At 35.5% G+C, this 22,151-nt stretch overlaps 1 protein-coding gene across 2 annotated transcripts in view; it reads right to left on the bottom strand.

The window, feature by feature from the left end:
- Positions 1-22,151, bottom strand: part of LOC142324193 (G-protein coupled receptor 143-like) — a 77,487-nt gene that overhangs the window by 34,766 nt on the left and 20,570 nt on the right. For both annotated transcript variants that reach the window (XM_075364952.1, XM_075364951.1), the window contains exons 3-4: positions 17,681-17,775; positions 4,504-4,688 (exon numbers count right to left, since the gene is read on the bottom strand). In XM_075364952.1, coding sequence (XP_075221067.1) covers positions 4,504-4,688; positions 17,681-17,775 — 280 coding nt within the window. The remainder of the gene's footprint in view (positions 1-4,503; positions 4,689-17,680; positions 17,776-22,151) is intronic.

The following is a 22,151-nucleotide window of genomic DNA, read 5'->3' on the forward strand; positions in this document are numbered from 1 at the left end:
CCTCATCCAACAATGCTTGCAATTCGCTGTCTTCAAACATTTTTCGTGGTCTTCCACTTCTTCATTTTTCACATCAAAATTACCACTTCTGAATTTTTTTTTTAAACCACTCAAAGCATTGTGATTTACCAAGAGCATGCTCACCATAAGCTTCGACAAGCATTCAATGGAATTCTGCAGCAATTTTCTTTAAATGGTAACAGAAAATCAATACTGTCCGCAAATCGTAGTTTGTAGGTACAAAACTCAACATGTTCAACCCTAATTAAAACTATTCTGTGGCATGCATGCAACTTGTATTGTTGTGAATTGAAAATCTTTATCAGCGGTCAAAGAAAGAAATGGCGCCAATGATGCGGTTTGACATTAACTACATTGACAGTTAGGGCCATCTACGGGCAAATTCCGGTTTCATATTTACACACCTGGTAGATGTATGATCCCGCGCTGGAATCCTTACATTACTGGGAGTGTCATAGGCTATATATATGTTTAAATAGATTTAAAAATTTTGTAAAAAGCTATATTATATATATGAGCTTGAGCGCTCAGTGATACAGAGTAGCTGGACCGAAGGTGCAAACATATCGGAGAGGTATCTGTTGAGAGCCAGACTAAGGAATGATTCCTGAAAGAGGGCAAGCAGCTCTTTCAGTAGTTGTTAGGGGCGTGAGTCACAATGACTTAAACGGCCATATCAACATCGCTCAGTCCTCTGAGTACTGCGCAGCTGAAAGCAATGAAAAACTACAGCTGTTTTTTTTTCCAAGAAAATGTGGCTCTCTGCATTTCACATAACAATAATGGAGGCGCCTTCCTTGGTAAAATATTCCGGAGGAAAAATAGTCCCCCGTTCGGATCTCCGGGTGGGGACTACTAGGGAAGGGGTCACCAGAAGATTGAAAAATAACATTCTGCGAGTTGGAGCGTGGAATGTTAGAAGCTTAAAAAAGGTTGGTAGGCTAGAAAATTTAAAAAGGGAAATGAATGGGATGAAGGTGGATATAGTAGGAATTAGTGAGGTTCGGTGGGAAGAGGAAGGCGACTTTTGGTCAGGGGATTTTAAAGTAATTAATTCAGCGTCAAATAATGGGCAGGCAGGAGTAGGTTTCGTGATGAACAAGAAGATAGGGAGGAGAGTGGAGTATTTCAAGACGCATAGTGATAGAATCATTGTAATAAGGATAAATCAAAACCTAAACCGACAACGATTGTTAACGTCTATATGCCTAAAAGTGCCCATGATGATGATGAGGTAGAGTGTGTATACGAAGAGATTGATGAAGCAATTAAACACGTAAAAGGAGATGAAAATGTAATAATAGTTGGAGATTGGAATGCAAGCATTGGAAAAGGCAAGGAAGGAAATATAGTGGGTGAATACGGGCTGGGCAAAAGGAATGAAAGAGGGGACCGACTTAGAGTTTTGCACGAAGTATAATTTAGTAATTGCCAACACCCAATTTAAAAATCATAATAGAAGAATATACACTTGGAAAAAGCCAGGCGATACTGCAAGGTATCAGATAGATTATATCATGGTTAAGCAAAGATTTAGAAATCAACTCGTTGACTGCAAAACTTACCCTGGAGTAGACATTGATAGCGATCATAATTTGGTGATAATGAAATGTAGATTGGGGTTTAAAAACCTGAAGAAAAGGTGTCAGATGAATCGGTGGAATTTAGAGAAGCTTGAGGAAGAGGAGGTAAAGAAGATTTTTGAGGAGGACATCGCAAGAGGTCTGAGAAAAAAGATAAGGTAGAAAATGTAGAAGAAGAATGGGAGAATGTTAAAAAGGAAATTCTTAAATCAGCAGAAGCAAACTTAGGCGGAATAAAGAGAACTGGTAGAAAACCTTGGGTTTCAGACGATATATTGCAGCTGATGGATGAACGTAGAAAATATAAGAATGATAGTGATGAAGAAAGTAAAAGGAACTATCGGCAATTAAGAAATGCTATAAATAGGAAGTGCAAACTGTCGAAAGAAGAGTGGATTAAAGAAAAGTGTTCAGAAGTGGAAAGAGAAATGAACATTGGTAAAATAGACAGAGCATACAAGAAAGTTAAGGAAAATTTTGGGGTACATAAATTAAAATCTAATAATGTGTTAAACTAAGATGGTACACCAATATATAATACGAAAGGTAAAGTCGATAGATAGGTGGAATATATTGAAGAGTTATACGGAGGAAATGAATTAGAAAATGGTGTTATAGAGGAAGAAGAGGAAGTTGAGGAGGATAAAATGGGAGAAACAATACTGTGGTCTGAATTTAAGAGAGCATTAAAAGATTTAAATGGCAGTAAGGCTCCTGGAATAGACGGAATACCTGTAGAATTACTGCGCAGTGCAGGTGAGGAAGCGATTGATAAATTATACAAACTGGTGTGTAATATTTATGAAAAAGGGGAATTTCCGTCAGACTTCAAAAAAAGTGTTATAGTCATGATACCAAAGAAAGCAGGGGCAGATAAATGCGAAGAATACAGAACAATTAGTTTAACTAGTCGTGCATCAAAAATCTTAACTAGAATTCTATACAGAAGAATTGAGAGGAGAGTGGAAGAAGTGTTAGGAGAAGACCAATTTGGTTTCAGGAAAAGTATAAGGACAAGGGAAGCAATTTTAGGCCTCAGATTAATAGTAGAAGGAAGATTAAAGAAAAACAAACCAACATACTTGGCGTTTATAGACCGAGAAAAGGCATTCGATAACGTAGACTGGAATAAAATGTTCAGCATTTAAAAAAAATTAGGGTTCAAATACAGAGATAGAAGAGCAATTGCTACCATGTACAGGAACCAAACAGCAACAGTAATAGTTGAAGAACATAAGAAAGAAGCCGTAATAAGAAAGGAGTCCGACAAGGATGTTCCCTATCTCCGTTACTTTTTTATCTTTAAATAGAACTAGGATTTAATGATGTTAAAGAACAATTTAGATTCGGAGTAACAGTACAAGGTGAAAAGATAAAGATGCTACGATTTGCTGATGATACAGCAATTCTAGCCGAGAGTAAAAAGGATTTAGAAGAAACAATGAATGGCATAGATGAATTCCTACGCAAGAACTATCGCTGAAAATAAACAAGAACAAAACAAAACTAATGAAATGTAGTTGAAATAACAAAGAAGGACCACTGAATGTGAAAATAGGAGGAGAAAAGATTATGGAGGTAGAAGAATTTTGTTATTTGGGAAGTAGAATTACTAAAGATGGACGAAGCAGGAGCGATATAAAATGCCGAATAGCACAAGCTAAACGAGCCTTCAGTAAGAAATATAATTTGTTTACATCAAAAATTAATTTAAATGTCAGGAAAAGATTTTTGAGAGTGTATGTTTGGAGTGTCGCTTTATATGGAAGTGAAACTTGGACAATCGGAGTATCTGAGAAGAAAAGATTAGAAGCTTTTGAAATGCGGTGCTATAGGAGAATGTTAAAAATCAGATGGGTGGATAAAGTGACAAATGAAGAGGTATTGCAGCAAACAGATGAAGAAAGAAGCATTTGGAAAAATATAGTATATAGTTAAAAGAAGAGACAGACTTATGGGCCACATACTAAGACATCCTGGAATAGTCGCTTTAATATTGGAAGGACAGATAGAAGGAAAAAATTGTGTAGGCAGGCCACGTTTGGAATATGTAAAACAAATTGTTAGGGATGTAGGATGTAGAGGGTATACTGAAATGCAACAACTAGCACTAGATAGGGAATCTTGGAGAGCTGCATCAAACCAGTCAAATGACTGAAGACAAAAAAAAAAAAATACGCAAAATTGTCAGCTGCACGCTCTTTAATTATCCTATATTAAATAGCAATGTTTTTTTTTGACATAGTCTTTTTTAGTATTTATCTTTTGTTTATTGCAGTTTCTTATAATCCCTGACTTTTTAAGCTCTTTTTTGTTTTTCATTTATTACTACCTATTATTAATTTATTTATATCATTTCATAAATTGTTTTTATGTATGATAGAGGTAAGTTTTCATGGATGAAGTATTTAATACTTCTTTCAAAGTTCATTAATTGGTTTTTATTATCAATGTTGTTACCAGCACTATGTTCTATTTGATTCACCTCATTAAAATATAATCTAAGTTGAAAATCAGTTACCTACAATAAGATTGACTTTTGTTAGATTAGACTTGACAGTTATGCCTGTTTCGTTTTAATCAAAGAGGAAAACTTATGCTACTATTTAATTTAAGTACATTTTCTTTTAAGTAGTTAGAAATAAATCCCTATTATTATTTATTACCATTATATTATAAAAGTATACCACCTGATCATGGAGGAACAAAATAAGTAGAAAAATTGTTGTTTCATTTTAACTAAGAATTGAGGAAAACAGAAATACAAAATAAAATTTTGTGTGTGTGTTTTGCCAGTAATATTAGAGTGTAAGTGTAATATTTCAGATCAAACGTTTACAATTAATTTTATCAAACTGAAATATTAATATAAATAGCTCTAATAATGTATTTTACTTACGTAAGATCAAAATTAGGATAATACAAGTACAATAAACTTCCAGCAGTTAAAATTCCTGGGACAGTCCAGCAAAATGCATGGTAAAGATAGTAACGATCTTGTTTATCTTGTAATGCACGTCCTACATCAACTGTGTAAATGAGTGTCCACATCCAAGTTACACAGTACCAATACTGGATCCAAGCCTGAAAACAGTTGAATGTTTTATATTGTTTTTAAATAACTATATATATATATACAAAAAAAAAAAATGGTTATAAAATTCTACAAATGTAAATGCAATGGCACTAAATCATATTCTGTAATACACATTTCAAAAATTACATTATAATTATTTTATTTATTTATTTTTTGGTTGTTGAAATTACACAGGAGCTTTGAAGTTTGTACATGGAATATGAAAATGGACTTTTTGTTGTTTATGAAAAACGCCATGTCTGACTGGGATTCAAGCCCAGGACCTCCAGATGAAAGACCACGATACTACCATTCTGCGACAGAGATTGGCTTAAGTATATAGAAATATGATATCATGTTATGGTCCATTATCAAAATGAAATAACCACAATAGTGAAGAATATATTGCAGTATTTTTATGTAGATCTGCAGTCACCTACATTGGACATGAGTCTTACCATCTCCCTTTCAGTTCATCTAATATTTGACGTGTACCCTCATACAATTACTTTCCACAACAACCTGAGGTATCTGATTATATTTTCTTTACTGTCTGATGCATAATGATGATTTTTTTATTCTTCTGAATTTCCTTTATAAAAAAATCCAACATGATTATCTTTTAAAAATAATAATAATTAAATTAATAACTATAATGAAGTTGTAAAAAAAACTTGAAATACATGCTGTAATACATTATAATTTTAATAGATCTGCATCATGTTAACTGAAATCTGTGTAAAACAGGTTGAAGCCTTTGGTCAATGCAAACTATGAATGGAAAACTTAATATATGCATTGTTGTTAGGACATCACATTACCATTAAACATAATTTAGTGACTTTCTTTATATATTTTATACATGTTTTATAACATGTAACTCTTATTTAAGATTTTGCAACTTTAATTTATTGTAGTTCTTTTATAACAGATGGAATTCAGACATAAACTTTAAAGAAAAAAAAATATATATATATATATTTAAGATGTTTAATATAATGTTGCTAACTAAGCTAACCATGACAAATTTGGTTATGTAATATTTTTTTTAACTTCATAATTTTTTTTAAATTATTTAAATTCAATTTATTAACTGAACTTATGAATAATAATAAGTAAATTAATTTACTTAAAGCTATTTAAATAAATAAACCTGTATTTTAAGATATATATTTAAAAAAAATATAATTTGCCTTTTAATTGTTATATTAATAACGTGATTTAATACATCATATAATATAAAATAATGTACGAATAGTAATATAGTTTAATACAACATAAGATAACTTGTCAAGGCAAACTTCTTAATCAGTCCTGACTTCTTTATTAGATTTAAGGCCTGGCAATTTTCTGTATTTTTCGGTTCTACTCTGCCTCTATCTACTGCTTTGGTATTACACTGCAGTAAAGTATGAACTTGAGATATTACAATGTTCAGTAATAGGTATCTAACTAGATACCTACCAGTTAACTTAAACCAGTTAAGTTCATTTAATTAAATGAAATTAACTGGTTTGGGACTGATTAAAAATTGGAATTAGTATTCATTGTACTGGCCTTAACCCCACTGTTGGTTTTTTAACATTTCTGGAAAAAAGAAGAAACTACTGGAATAAAATTTGACATACAGAAGAATTTGGTGAGATGTGAAAAATATGATATTTTTGATGTGAAAAATATGATATTTTTCCATTCTACCAGTGAGTATTTACACTTTGGATGAAAACCAACAAATCTTTATAGATAAGAAGAAATATGGAGTTGTGACACAACTTCAAAATAATGTACGGACTAATGAAAATGATAATGTTTAACATTTATAACAGTATAAAAAAAGATTACTCCCCCCTCTTCAACAAAAAAATTATAGAGGGATTTATTTTTCAGAACTGAAACATTTTACAATGAAAATCTCCTTCCCCACTTAGGCTTCATCATCTTTTTTTGAGGAAAAATTATTTTTTCCCTGCCCATATTTAAGATACTATTGCAAAACTATTGATCACTAATGTCCTGCTCCCATGCTGCATTAAAATACCCTGATCTTCAAAGCAAATGTAAGAAGAAACCTACCCATTACCCATTGCAGAAAGGATCTTGAAGTTTTGCTGAGGGTTGTTTCATTCTTTTGTTCCTTCATGTATTGATCAAACTTTCTCATACTCAATTCTTTATTCTTGATCTTTTCTCCTCTGGATTGTGAAGATGTAAATTAACTCCCACACTAGCTCCATAAAAGGATGTGAAAACCTTTGGGAGAGGTACCCTGTGGACCTGCCACAATAGTAACTCTGTTTCAGTCTGGTAGCAGCTAAAAAAACCCAATTTCATTCTTTATCAGATGAAGTTGGTCTCTTAATCCTTCGCAAGCAATGACTTTTAGTATATAGCATGCAATATATTTTTTCTTTCTTCAATAAACAAATCAAGATACAGATAACCCCAGCGATTATATTAACACCATACCACTGAATATTCTATCTAGTGTCTAGATGAAGATTCTTCTTTAGTTACAAATGAGTTTTCTCACTTCTCTATTATAAATTGGTATCATAATATATCTTTATTTTAATATTATCAGTTACTTTTCAAAAATCGTCTTAAATAAATTTCAAACAAAATATCATATTGGTCTCGTCACCATTTGCCTACCAGATATCAATATATCAACAGGTGCTTTTTGTAAGAGATATTTAAGTCATTAACTTGTAGAAGCTACAGTTGTAATGATGAACTCTGATTGATCAGACATTTGAAAGTTCAAAAAAGCAACTTGTGGAATTGGAATTGAAACTGAGAAATACCAAAATAATTATTGAGAAATGGGTATAAAATCATTCCAAAACAATAATTCATAAAATGACATTACATTTGAGATTAAAATGTTGTATATCATACATATATGATTAATTATCACTGTGAATTGAATTACCTAATATGAAACAATAAAGCAGTATTATTTATTTTATTTTTATCATTGTTCAAGTGGTAATTTATTATAGGTTAAGGTTAATGATAAAATAACTACAAAACTTTTTTGTATAACATCAATGAAAGTATGTATTTCTAACTGATCTTTTCAGAAAAAAATTCAGAAATAATTGCAGAAAAACTGCAATACGTATTGTTTTTATGAGCAATATTGTATATGTAATAAAAAATGGCCAAAGTATAATAATCGGAACAAAACATTTCAAGAATTTTTTCCATGAAATAACATTTTATTCAACCTCATAAGTATATCTTAGGCTACAAATAAAAATTAAAATAAAATATTGTAAATATACCCTAAATACAACAACTTTTTTTAAACTTTATTCTTTTTTTTGTGGAGTTAATTTTCTTTTACAAACCAGTAGTAGTCATCCGTAATTACTGGGTCCCAGTTCCTTGGTATCGAGTCTCCATGGAACTAATAGCCTGGTGATAAACTCTCTCCTTGTTCATCACTTCCTGTGATGAAGATTTTCCAGAAATAAATTGATATGTAATGTAGAAAAATAATTGTTTGCAACATTTGATAACCCATGGAGTAGTAGGGCTTGAAAAATTCTTGTACTAAGATCCTTTAGTTTTCTTCTTTTTTGCTGCCTAAAAATTCTTTTAGCATCCTCACATATGATTTTCTTACTGCTAATTCTTTGTGGGGTTTTCCTTCAAAAGAATGGTCACAAATCACTTTTCTAATATCAGGCCCAGTAAACACACTCTTTACATTCAGCTTCACTTAATTGTGGCTTCTTAAATGTCTGAAGCTGTCATCTCCTTTATCCAAGGCCATTACAAAATTTTTCAATCATGCTAACTTGATGTAAAGTGAAAGAAGAAGTAAGTATCTTTTTGCATTTAAGAAGAGAGATGTATGAGACTTTTGATTATCTGTTTAAAAAAAAATCTCATTTGACCAATCTTTTTTTTTACAAAATGTTGGGAGCTGTTCTGCTACCCCATATACATGAACATATCCCATCTTGAACATCCATAAATACAGCCATGACTTTAAAATCTTCACAAACTTAACAAATAAACTCTCTTTGGGTTCAGAATGGCCATCATGTTATCATATGTTTCTTTCACTGAACTTGAATTCATACCAAACAAAACAAAGGCTATATTTCTACTGGGAGTAAACACGAAACAACATTCCAGTTCTCTCACCATTAACCTTCAGATCTGCCTACTGCAATGTAGTTAAATTACTACGTTACTGTAGAGATTGGCAATTAATATTACAGTAACATAAAAATGTGATCGTTTATTTAATGGTTGATATTTAAATTACAAGTAAAATGAATAATAAAAATAATATTTTGGTTCGTGTTACCAACTGTTAACCAGTGTAATTAAAATTAAATGGAGTAGTAGTCATATATAAAAATGTTAGTATCCAATTAACCCCCTAATCTTAATCAGTGTATTAATAGTTACAACCATCATTAATAAACCATTTATAGATGTATAGACCAAAAAATTTTACATCAAAAAATTTGATGTTCTTTTAAATACCAGTAAGCAACTCAAAAAAAAATTTCATTAACAATTATAAAAATATTAATAAATAATTACCTCCTGTTTGTATATCAGGATGGTGCAAAAGTTAAAAGTCTGCCTTTCAGTGCTGAATATTAATAGGATGAAGCTAACCATTTTACCAATTAAATTTTACCACTATTAGTTGATGACCACATGTACATTGGTTATAATCAGTAGCACACTGCAGCTTGGTAAAATCAAAAATTAAAATAAAACTCTGATACACTGGAGAATTCTACATTATCATACAACTCACTCTTCCATCTCTTAATTGCTATATTTATTCAAATCTAGTCATTGTCCATTAGAAAATTTTTCATAATTATTCTTTCCCTACAAAGATATTATTTGTTTATTAATTAATTATCTCACTTTCAACAACTGCAAGGAGATTTACTATGAGTAAATCCTTTCAGTTGTTGAAATCCTTTCTTTCCTTGCAGTTGTTGAAAGTGAGATTAATAATTAATATAACTCATAAGAAAAAGCAATAGTGTTTGGTTTTTCTGTTTTTTCTCACAGGAATGTGGCTGTAACTTACTGTAAGATGATCTTCAAACTAGAACAGCAGGTGTCCATTCTATGCTACAAAACTTAAACTATACTAAACTTACAAAACGATTACTTTATGTATGTGTACTCTTCAGTGACACAGCAGGATCATATCTACAAAACTTGCCACAAATAAGCCCCTCGTAGGGATTAAATACAAAATAACTTTACAATTTTTAAGTAACAAAAAAATACAACAGATGATGCATCATATGTTTCTTTCACTGAACTTTAATTCATACCATACAAAACAAAGGCCAAAAGAAAACAAAATTAAAAAGATCATATTAAAAAGAGATCATTCAACAAGAGTAATAAAGAAGATAATGAATGTTCGGGCCATTGCGGCTGTCAATACCAACAAGTTCTTGCAATATCTCTTCTACAGAAATTGTGTATCTAACGGTTTTGTACTACAGCTATCAGGAAAAAATTTACCCACATCCTACAAGTGCATATCATGTAAGAATTAGAGCCTAACAAAAATCAGTTATATTAACAATGGTTCATGGAACATGTGACTCCCAACACAGAAACGTTTGGTAGTTGATACTGAATATTGAACATTTGAGTAGTTGCATCAATGGCCAAAAATCTAAATATGGTTAGCTGAAAATCCCCATATCTTATTCAAAACACCTTTTTAACAACTAGAAGGTTGATAGATGACTGAAGTATCCTAAAAACATGTGTTCATCACATTTTTAAAGAGACAGTAATTATACATTGTTAAAGTTGGAATTTCTAACTACTTTCGTAGACAAAATTGAGAATAGTTAGATCTGATAACAGACACAGCTCACGCATTGCAAACCAAGGCATTTCTAGAGGACATATTCCCTGGAAGGATAATTTTACAAGGACTATTCCCACCAAAATCATCTCATCTCAGTCATCCAGACTTCTTCTTAAGGAGAACACCATTGTTTATTTTATTCATCCTGATGCATCACTGGCGGAATGTAGATGAACATTTAGCAATATCAAACAAATATTTTACAGGAAATTTTTTGAAACATGACTTTGAATACACATTAATACAGGTGGCGCACAAAATGATCCAACATTTGGTTTTGTTAAAAAATATTCATTTGAATCGCAAGACAGAAAAGTAAAGTACAACGTATTTACCATATACCTGGAGATTATGTTCTGCATGATTATGTTCTGCTTATCACATGTTCAATATGACCACCATCATGTCTAGCAACTTCTTTAGCACAAACTCCTATGTTGTTAATAACTCAATGACATATCCTCGGTTATCTCGTTGCACGCCTCAATGATCAGCACTCTCAGTTCCATCACTGTATGTGGATGTTTGGAGAAAATCTTTTCCTTTAGAAATCCTCAAAGAAAGTAATCACACAGATTCAAATCAGGACTGCTCTATCCACACAAAACGATCCAAAAATCAATTTGAAATGACATTTTTTCGTTAAAAGTTTCATGCAGAAAGTCTAAAACATCAGCTGTTGTGGTCTGGATCCATTCTTTATGAACCACTCATTTTCTAATTGAAACCTTTTTGCAATAAGCTAAGGAACAAAATTATTATGCAGCATGTTTAGATAACATTCACTGTTCACTGTCTGCTCAAAAAAGAATAGCCCTATTACCCCATCACTTGAAATAGCAAATTCTTGGAGCGTGATGCACCTTTTCATGAAACACATGTGGATTTTCAAAAGCCCAAAAATGCACATTATTTTTATTAACAACCCCGTCTAGGTGAAAATGTGCCTCATCTGAAAACCAAATATTGTTCAACAATACATATTGGTTCACAGACCATTCAACAAATGCCATTCTTTGATGTTTGTTGTCAGCCATGAATTTAGGCAATAATGATATTTTGTACAGCTACAAATGCAAATCAGTTTTTAAAATTCGCTGCACAGATCACCTAGAAATCCCAGGTTGTGCTGCAGCTTTTCTTATTGATTTGCCCATGCTCCTCAGCAACCCTGCTCTGACAGCTTCAACATTCTGTGGAGAACGAACATTGGCAGGCCATTCACACTTACTCTCAAATTTGAACCATCACTATTAAATTTTTCGTAAAGTCTACGTACTGTTTTAAATGAGGGTAACTACAAAGTTTGACAATGTGCCCGAAACCGTCTTTGTGTAAGCACCACACTTTTCATTTCATTAAAAACAACACAGTCTTTACGCACTGTTCAACAATTGGTCTTCCTTTGTTAACCACCTCAGAACAATACACAAACAGCGCACTTGGAAAGAGAAGAAACTAATATTCATGAACTCTCTTTTTCTGTTTACCCTCCAGAACCACTGTAAGATATTACTTCAGAGGATGAATGAGAATAATATGTATGAACAAGATGTGTGGTTAATTGAAATCTAACCACCAAAGAACACCGGTATCCACAATCTTAGGGATGGTCAAACTGAGAATGTACAAGACTACACTTCAGTTACATTCATACATATCATTCATCCTCTGAAGTAATACCTTAAGGTGGTTCCAGAGGCTAAACATAAAAGGAATATTTCCTGAACTCATCCTGACCTCATAGGGGAAAATACCCACCATGTGATGGTTACAGTCGCCACACCACCCCGTCCATTCCAAGCCCTGGGCTTTACCGGAGGTCATCTTCAAAACCTCGGCAAAAGACTTCTCTCAGCCTTGATCTTGCCTCAGTCAGGATGCCACTGATGCAAATGCCACATGTGACATTCCAATTGGTGCACTACTACCTAAAGAACTCATAAAAACAAACAAAACACATCTTATCAAGTCTTGAACAAGACTGATTTGACAATACCCGAAGGAACTGACCTACATACCTAACACACAAAAATAGCTAACTATAATATATAATTATACTAAAAAAAAAAAACCAAAAACAAAACATAGAACAAAACATAAAACAAAAAAAAATCACAAAAATATAAAATAGTGAATACTAAGACTAAACAACAATAGGGCCTTAGATCCACTCCACAATCCTCTCCTTTGCCATTTAAACAAGAAAAGATCCACATTGTGGATACATATCAGAATCCACCAGGCTGAATCGCTGCAGTCTGTCCCTGAAGGCATCATGCTCAGAAAGTAATTGCATCACATATACCTGTTTGGGTTTCCCCAAGAGACACCTTGCAAACCAACAACATCTGGAAAGAGATCAGGCATATAACATCCACTCTCTGCCTCATCCCATCTGCCATAAAGCATTGCCATGTTATTCAATTTCCTGAACTTTACCTTAAGTCAGCTCTCCTGACCTCTAAGCAACATAACGCAGTTACCTCTTAGACACAATCAGATCTATCCATTTCATGCCTGCAATCATCAAGATCACCTCCTATGAAATAGTGCGGTAACCTCCCGTTACCATTAAAAATATAAGGTGTTGAGCCCTTAGTAATACATCCCGACAGCTTTAGAATTTTAGCTTAACTGTCCAAATGGGCGCGCATATAGCATAGGGCCTTACAGATGCCCCTATACAGGATACTCATGGTCTTAAAATTACGAATGCCAAAGAAGGCACTGCAGGCCTTCTCCACGACGTATTGAAGATGCTTCCTAAATTGCAGTTTCTCATCAAGAAACACCCCAAGATACTTCTGAACCTGAACATACTTAATACGCTGGCCTGACATTGAAACAGGGGCTGGACACCACACCGCCAAACAGCCTTTGAGGAGCAACATCATGGTCTTCTCCGGGCTGAACGTCATCTTGTGTTGATGACCCTACAGCTTAAGTATCCTGCATGCTTGGGTGGCTCGGAACTCAACTTCCCTCTGCGAACATCCTTCGACCAGCAGGAGCCCATTGTCAGCATAAGTCATGATGCAACACCTGCTAGACTACTTCAGCCGTAGAAGAAAATCAAACTCCACCACCCCCTACAAGGGATCCAACACACTTCCCTGGGACCAACCCTTGGACAGCATCTTACAAACCTCATGACCACCCTTGCAAAGCAGCAAATCTCAGTGACTGAAGTAACTTTGCAGTACATGTAATTCACTCACAGTGCACTCTCGTTTCTGAAGTTGATAAATGGCAGAGGACCACCACAAATTGTTGAAGGCTCCAGAAATGTTCAGGAAAACACCCAAGACATATTCCTGCCATACTCAAAGTCACAGTACTCATTACTTTAAGTACTATATCCTCCGTACCTTTTTCAGGTCGAAACCAATACTGATTTAACATCAACAGACCACGCGAAGTCAACCTCTCATTTATACAAACATACAGAACCTTTTCGAACACCTTACCGAGAACCAGCAGCAACGCCAAGGGCCTGAAAGACAACAGTGGGATCCTTGTCACCATCCTTGTACAATAATTGCATAATCCCCTTCTTCCAACACACAAGGAAGTATCTCCAAATAATAAGCGATTGAAGACTTGTGAGATGATCCTCACACACACACACACACACACACACACACACACACACACACACACACACACACACACACACACACACACACACACACACACACACACACACACACACACACACACACACACACACACACACACACACACACACACACACACACACACACACACACACACACACACACACACACACATACATACACACACATGCATACACGCATACACGCATACACGCATACACGCATACACACACACACACACACACACACATACACACGCATACACACATACACACGAGCGCACACACGCACACCACAGGGGGATGAACAAGGAGCTCCACCACTATTTCGTCAAAGCCAGGGGCCTTGCCCCTCCCTATATTACAAATGGCCTGATGCACCTCAGCTTCAGTAACTTCCCAAGGATACTGCAACCCCCATAAAAGAGAAACCTCACGCCGAACTCGAAGATGATATCTTTAATGATGTACAAGGGATCCCACCAAGGACTTTCCCAGTAGTCCGCCACCCCTGCTGCTTCTTTGGCTTTTCAAAAGTCAAAGGCTTTTGTCAGCACTCCTCTTAAGCCCTCATACCTTTCTTGTACAATACTGCACTTGGCACTGGGCAAAGATATCTTCCCCTCAGCCTTCATCGAAACCTCAACTGATTTGCACGCTAATCAACCGCTGATTTTCTAGCCTCCTCGGGTATATTTACGCTTGATTTTGCGCTGAAATTTCACCTTCTTTAAAACTCTCAAGACTAGGAATATCTCTATTCTTCGTCTCTTCCTCAATTCTTCTTCTTGGCAGGCGTCTTCTTTCTTCTTCCGATATCCTAACTCCTAACTTGCTGTGTGGTCCGTTTACAGTTTTTTCCTCTAATACGCGAGATAAATCCCATCTACAAGGTCTTTTTTTGGGGAGATGCATAATAACCGAGATAATTACACCGCTCTATGGCTCGAACTTAACCTTACACTTCCCTAACCTAACACTATTTTTCAATACTCTAATCTACTGATCTTCGTTCAGGACGTGTATCGGACATCTTCCTTTGTAACCGGATATCATCAAGACCGCCCCCCACGTGCCCACGGGCAATCTTCTTTAGTCATTCTTCTTTAGCTACTAGCATTTTCCTTTTTAATAAAAATCACCTTAATATAATTTCTAAACTTCCTATACGCTACTCTATTGCTAAAAATATCATCTAGGCTAAATTTTACATCTAACTCACGAAGTTGTCGCGCAAACAGCCGCCTTTCTAATATAAAGAACTCGTACTCAAAGAGCACGTGATCTGCGGTCTCTTCCCTTCCTTAGGTCACTTAGTTTGGACTCGGCTCTCTCAAGCAACGCTCTCGAACATTTGGGAAAATCGCATGCGTGTAACTGCCTTTTTCTGAGTTGTCACACACCGCGTCTCCTGTGATGGTCATATTCTCTGATTACAATCAAAAGGATTAATCCCTCTGCACTCCCAATGGAATCCGCCTAAAATGCACCAAATCCGTCCTGTGCGCCCAGACCAACGTCGCATACAGCATAACTCCCTCTGCCAAGCTTCCTTCTTATAAGCTACTTCTTTATAAAGAATTCTTAGCATTAGTAATCTAATCTCCATTTGCTGTTCACTATCTTTTTTATATTGCTGATCTTGATCTTGTTCTAACCCACTTGTTGAATTGTTGATCCCACTCCCTTGGGTCACAGAACTTTGCTCTGTGTCCAAACCGACAACACTTGAAGAATCGCTGTACATCAATATATCCTCTTACACTAGAAGACAAAAAATGTAAAAATAATCTGCCCTCAGCAACGAAGCTCTTAAAGAGTGCGCCTAGCTCACTTCAAAAATCTCATGGTACCACTCCGCCTCACGCCTACCCGTTTTGAATAACAGTTGACACTCTGACTTAAAAGTCAGCTCCTCCATCTGAGTGTTTTGCTCTCGTAAAAGAGTCAAAACCTCCTCCTCAAATAGGTGTTGATCTATATCATGATAATCCTCGGACGCCTCTTATGTTTGGAATCGACTGTCATGTCAGGTTTACTGATCTTTAATGAGTCCGTTATCACTTTAATGGTGTCTTTCCCATCAGCGATGACTACTAACCTCTTTTTTGTTTCCTTAATATTTTGAATCCTCAGGTTCGACCTCTTTTTTTTAAGGACAACCTGAAATTTGTCCTTTATTTCTTTAGTCGATTTTGTTGCAGACCCTTCCTTCATATCCACAAAAACCACCTCTGGTTGTCGATGGGATTGACTGACCTCTCGTTTCTCCTTGAGCACTTCAGCATACCGCTTTCACTGTGGCTGTGTCACTTGAGGAGCAGGAACAGTGTAACCATCTCTTTGACCACCTTCCTCACCTCAACAGGCTTTGCAACCAACCTCTCATATCCCTCAGACAGGGCACTTACAATTGACTTAAAATACTTTATCTGAGTAGTAACTCAACTCCATACTGCATCTGAAGTTCCCTTTAGATTTTTGAGGAACTGAATCAAAAGTTCAAATCTTTCCTCAAAATCCCTAACCAATAAATTTAAACCTCCAGCCCTCCCAGCTACTTTATGGATACAAATACTAGTAAAAGGTAGTACTTTTATATGGATTTGAAAACTAGATCGTGGATACCGGGGTTCTTTGGCAGTTGAGTTTCAATTAACCACACATCTAGGGAATGGTCGACCTCAGACTACACCTCAGTTACATTCATACATATCATACTCATTCATCCTCTGAAGTAATACCTTACGGTGGTTCCAGAGGCTAAACAGAAAAAAAACTACTTTATGGAACTCTTCAATTAAATCTTCTGACTGCATGAGAAGTCCCAGAAGTCATTGATCTGGACTCATCCTCCCCAGAAGAAGAGGATGAGTTATCGTGTAAAACCGTAGTCACAGTCTGGGAGGGCCATTTAGCCCGCCTGGGTTTACCCATCCTTTTACCTTCATTATCCAAAATTATCAGTTTTTTTTTGTCTTCAGTCATTTGACTGGTTTGATGCAGCTCTCCAAGATTCCCTATCTAGTGCTAGTCGTTTCATTTCAGTATTATTCAGTATTCTAGTAAATTATCAGTAGATAACTACATATACCCAACATGAAGAAAATAAGCAATGTATATATTTGTTTACTCACTTTATTAACTTATACACTTAATGTATATATTTACCCTACATTTGTTTGTTTACAAATAAAAACCAAAAATATTTGTTTGTTTGCAAACAAAAATATAAACACATATTCATGAACTGCTGTCACTTCTGCCAACATAAAACACATTAATAATTTATTAACCTAAATAAGTGTTGGATCATTTCATGTGCCATTCTGTATAAATCTGCAGATGGCTCACATTTTCAACATTTAACGTACAGTGTTTTTTTTAATGATTTTTGTATTTTCATGTTATTAACTGAACATATTGTAAATAATTACTTAATATACTTAAAAAGAAATTTAAAGAAGAAATATATAAATTTAAAAAATACAATAACTTACAGCAAAAAGGGTGCAGAAAATGGTTGTTAAATTATCATCCCACATTTTTGTAACAAGTGTATCATTTAAGTTGACAACAGACCTTACAAAGACACCTAAAAAAAAATTAGTTCATTACAAAGTTTTTCAAACCCTTGCCTACAATTGAACGCAGGCTGTTAAAGTCAATACTACTGAGCTACCAAATCAGTTAGGGTCAGTACCAGTAATTTATCTTAGAAATAAACAAGTTTAACTGTAAATATATATATATGATATAATTTATCAATGCATACCATGTTTAAAAATTTATCTGTTTATTGGTGGATTGTTTCCAATGAAAGATATTCAACAAAAATACAGAGCTACATTTGTAAAGAATTTCAAACTTGGTCACTAAAAAATCATTTTTGTTTTAAGAAAGTAGATATCAACTTAATGTAATTAACAAGATAATGCACAATATATATAAATATTTTACAGTTAAAATTCAATTCTCTAAACATTCAGAATGCGTGTATGTGATTTAATTACATATTTGAAGTATTCAAATTAAAAATTAGTAAAAAACAATGTAATAAGTAAAAAACAATGTAATAAGTAAAATGGCTAAAGGGTAAATGGAGAAAAAATGTACCAGCTGATTGAAAAAAGGGTTTTATTGTACATTTTTTATAAAAATGAATAGGAAAAAATTGTGTAACAGAACTATGGACTAATTTTGTTTTTTTTTTGTTTTTGTTTGTGGATGAAAAACGCCTGGGGGCATTATCATCGCCCGGAATTTTATTAATAAAAGCGTAAAATAACTCCAAAATAATAAAGCTTATAAGGTGTAAAAGTATATTAATCATAGAATAAAAATTTATTAAAACAAGTCAAGAAGGCAAAATAAAACTCAAAACTAATACCACAGATGAAGTTGTTAAAAATAAAAGTTAAAATAATGGAATAAAGAAACTATATAAAACTTACCTAATTCCGATGGGTTGTGCAAAAGGTTGAATCTAAAGGTTAAAAATTATTAAAAAAACTATTCTAGCATAAAAATATATATGATAATATTACATTTTTTTGCAGTGACCTGTTACTATGCAAAAAAAGAAACATCCGGTCCAAAACTTCGTTGCTATTGTACAAGATATCACGGATGTTTCTAGGTACGTTAAACTCACGACGCAATGCCACATAACATATGCAGTCCACGAGAATGTGGTGCACAGTCATGCGGCAGTTGCATCGTGAGGATAGAGGTGGGGCTTCTCCTGACATTAGGTATTCGTGTGTGATCCTCGTATGTCCTAACCGTAACCGGCAGAGGACCACTTCCTCATGAAGAGATTTTCTGCACGAGGAGCCCCATGGCAACACAGAATCTTTAATCCTTTAGAGTTTATTATCGACGGTAGTCGCCCAGTCACTTTGCCACCTTGCTCTCAGTGATTGTTTTAAACGACTGATAAAATCAAAGGTAGTAACTCGGGTGCTGAAAGGAGGTTGAATGCACGCTTCTTTGGCAGCATAATCTGCTCTTTCATTACCTAGAATCCCCATGTGGCTAGGGATCCAGCAAAAACTTACCTCCGTGTTGCGATTACCTAACTCACCGATTGCATCATAAATGTCAATGACGACAGGATGTTTGAAATAAAAGTCTAACGCCTGGAGAACGCTACACGAGTCACTGCAAATAAGAATGTTTCTATATTTACAGCTAACGATATTTAGAGCCCTATTTATAGCGAGTAGTTCTGCGGTGAACACACTCGTAATACCGGGTAGGCCGAACATATAAGTCCTGTCATTGATAACAAAAGCACAACCAACGGTACCGTCTTGTTTCGACCCATCAGTGTATATCACCGCATCTGGGTACATCTTGGTGAGAATATACTGAAACATTTGCCAGAAAAAAGTAGGTGGTGTTGATCGTTTATCGTAGGTTGTAAGGTCAAATGTAAAATTTACAAGGTTTATTCTCCACGGAGGATATGAGCACGGACATGATGGAAAGAACGAGGGAGTGTAAATATTTATATGCTGCAGCAGACGCCGGATACGGACACCCACAGGCGCAGTACAGCGTGGACGGTCCTCATACTTCCTTAAATTAGGATTCCTAAGAACTGGGTCAAAAGCCGGGTGATTTGGCTGTCCTTTGAGACGGACAAAATAAGATAACAAAGGTTGATCTCGTCTATCCCAAAGTGATGGCTCGCCACAATCTACAAGTAAGCTTGGGATAGGGCTTGATCTAAACGCACCTGTGGCAAGCCGAAGAAAAGCATGATGTACACCCTCCAGCATTTTAAGCACGGTTTGACGAGCTGAAGAGTAGGCGACACAACCATAATCTAAACGGGAGCGAACAAGGGAATAGTAAAAACGTAACATACATGACCGATCGGCTCCCCAATTGGTGTTACTAAGGACCCGCATCATATCTAAAAGTTTGGAACATTTTGTCCTCAATCTCTTTATATGTTTGACCCAAGTAAGACGGCTATCAAAAAGCAAACCTACAAACTTGACGTAAGGAGAGACAGCAATAAGCTCTTTGTTCAGAAAAACCCGCAGAATAGAAGGGTACCGTAGCCGAGAAAAGATTACACATGTCGTTCTGTCGGGTGAAAATGTGAAACCAGTAGTTCTTGACCAAGCCTCAAGGCGAAATATAGAGTTCTGTATCCCGCTCCGAAGTGGGTGTTGAGCGGCTCGCAACGTAAATAACAAAATTGTCAACGAATAGAGAACATGAGATGGAGCCTGTACACAATCGGTAATGTTGTTTATGGCCCCAGAAAACAAGGTGGCACTTAATACACTACATTGAGGTACTCCATTTTCCGAGACGACACTGTCTGAAAGTGAATCGTCTACACGAACACGAAACGTGATTTAAGAATTCGGTGATTTAAGAATTCCCGGATAAAAGCAAGCATATTGCCATTGATTCCCCATCTTATAAGGGTGTTAAGAATGCCACGTCCCCAGGCTGTGTCGTACGCCTTTTTTATATCGAAGAAGATAGTAACGAGCTGTTGGCGGTTCAGGAAGGCGTTTTGTCAAGATCTTCCTTGTCGGAAACCACACTGTTCCGAAGAAAGAAAGCCATGTTTCTCCAAGTACCATGCAAGCCTGCGGTTTATCATTCTCTCCATTATTTTACACAACACGCTTGTCAAAGAAATAGGGCGGTAGCTTGAGGGATCGGTTTTGTCTTTACCAGGCTTTAGTACTGGTATAACAAACGCTTCTGGCCACTGTAAATATTCAAAAGATGTTGTAGTGCTGAGTTAGGAAGGTGTGAAAGCATACAAAGGCCAACGTTGTCTGGTCCAGGGGAAGTGTAACGTGAGTTCTTAAGTGCGTGCAACAATTCTTTAAATAAGAATGGAGTGTTCAATTCACCAACCGAAAAATCAATATTTAACGCCAATATTTCCATCTGTGCTTTGTACCTCTGAAAGTCGTTACTATATGATGAAGTGAGAGACACCGAGCGGAAAGATTTTGCTACAGCCGAAGATGATGAAAGGAGTTCTCCTTCATCGATGAGACCGAGGATAGATTGCCTTGGAGATCTGAAAATTGCATGGAATTTTTTCCACACAGAAGACGTGGGTGTAGTACGTGAGATGGTGTCCACATTTCGTCCATGAATTCCTCTTAGCATTCAAGAAGACCCGACGGCATACCGCCCTAGCCCTGCGGTACAAATTTAGATGTTCAGTTGTAGGTCTATTATTGAATTTGCGTAGTGCCCGCCGTCGATTCTTAATAGCACATTTGCAATTATCATTCCACCATGGAACGGAAGGACGTTTAGGATTACCTGATGTTTGTGGGCTATATCTGCTGGCAGTTTCAAGTATCATGGACGTAAGAGGAACATTGCTCAAGGATGTTCGTACCGACGTCATACTGCGATTGGAAGGCCTTCATGATATCTATCCCAATCTGCCCTTTCAACAATCCACCTCCGTGGTCTTCTCCTAACCGCGTGGTCCACACCGAAACCAATAATAATCGGTTTGTGGTCACTGCCGTGAAAATCATCACAAACAGGCCAGTCAAAATGAGGGAGTAAATTCGGCGAGCATATGGAGAGATCGATGTTAGACATAGTACCAGATGATAAAGACATGAATGTATGAGATCCATTATTCACCAAACAAAGGTCTAAGTTTTGTTTCACATTGTGTATTATATTTCCTCGAGTGGAGCAGAAAGTCGAGCCCCAAGAAACATGGTGGGCATTGAAGTCTCCTACTATTAACGATGGACTAATTTTGTGGGTAGGAAATACGTTGAAAATAATTTTAAAAGGCTGAATCAGAAAAACAATTGAAGAGCAATTTAAAAAATAATATGGTTTTAAAAAAAAATCCATAATCGACTTGATGTCTGTGTTAAGAATGTTGATGAAAATTTAATAAGTATTTGGTGATGATGTTCTGGAAATACAAAAAATCAATGATAGCACGCCACA

This window comes from Lycorma delicatula, chromosome 4 (genome assembly GCF_047948215.1).
Source record: "Lycorma delicatula isolate Av1 chromosome 4, ASM4794821v1, whole genome shotgun sequence".
Lineage (NCBI taxonomy): Eukaryota > Metazoa > Arthropoda > Insecta > Hemiptera > Fulgoridae > Lycorma > Lycorma delicatula.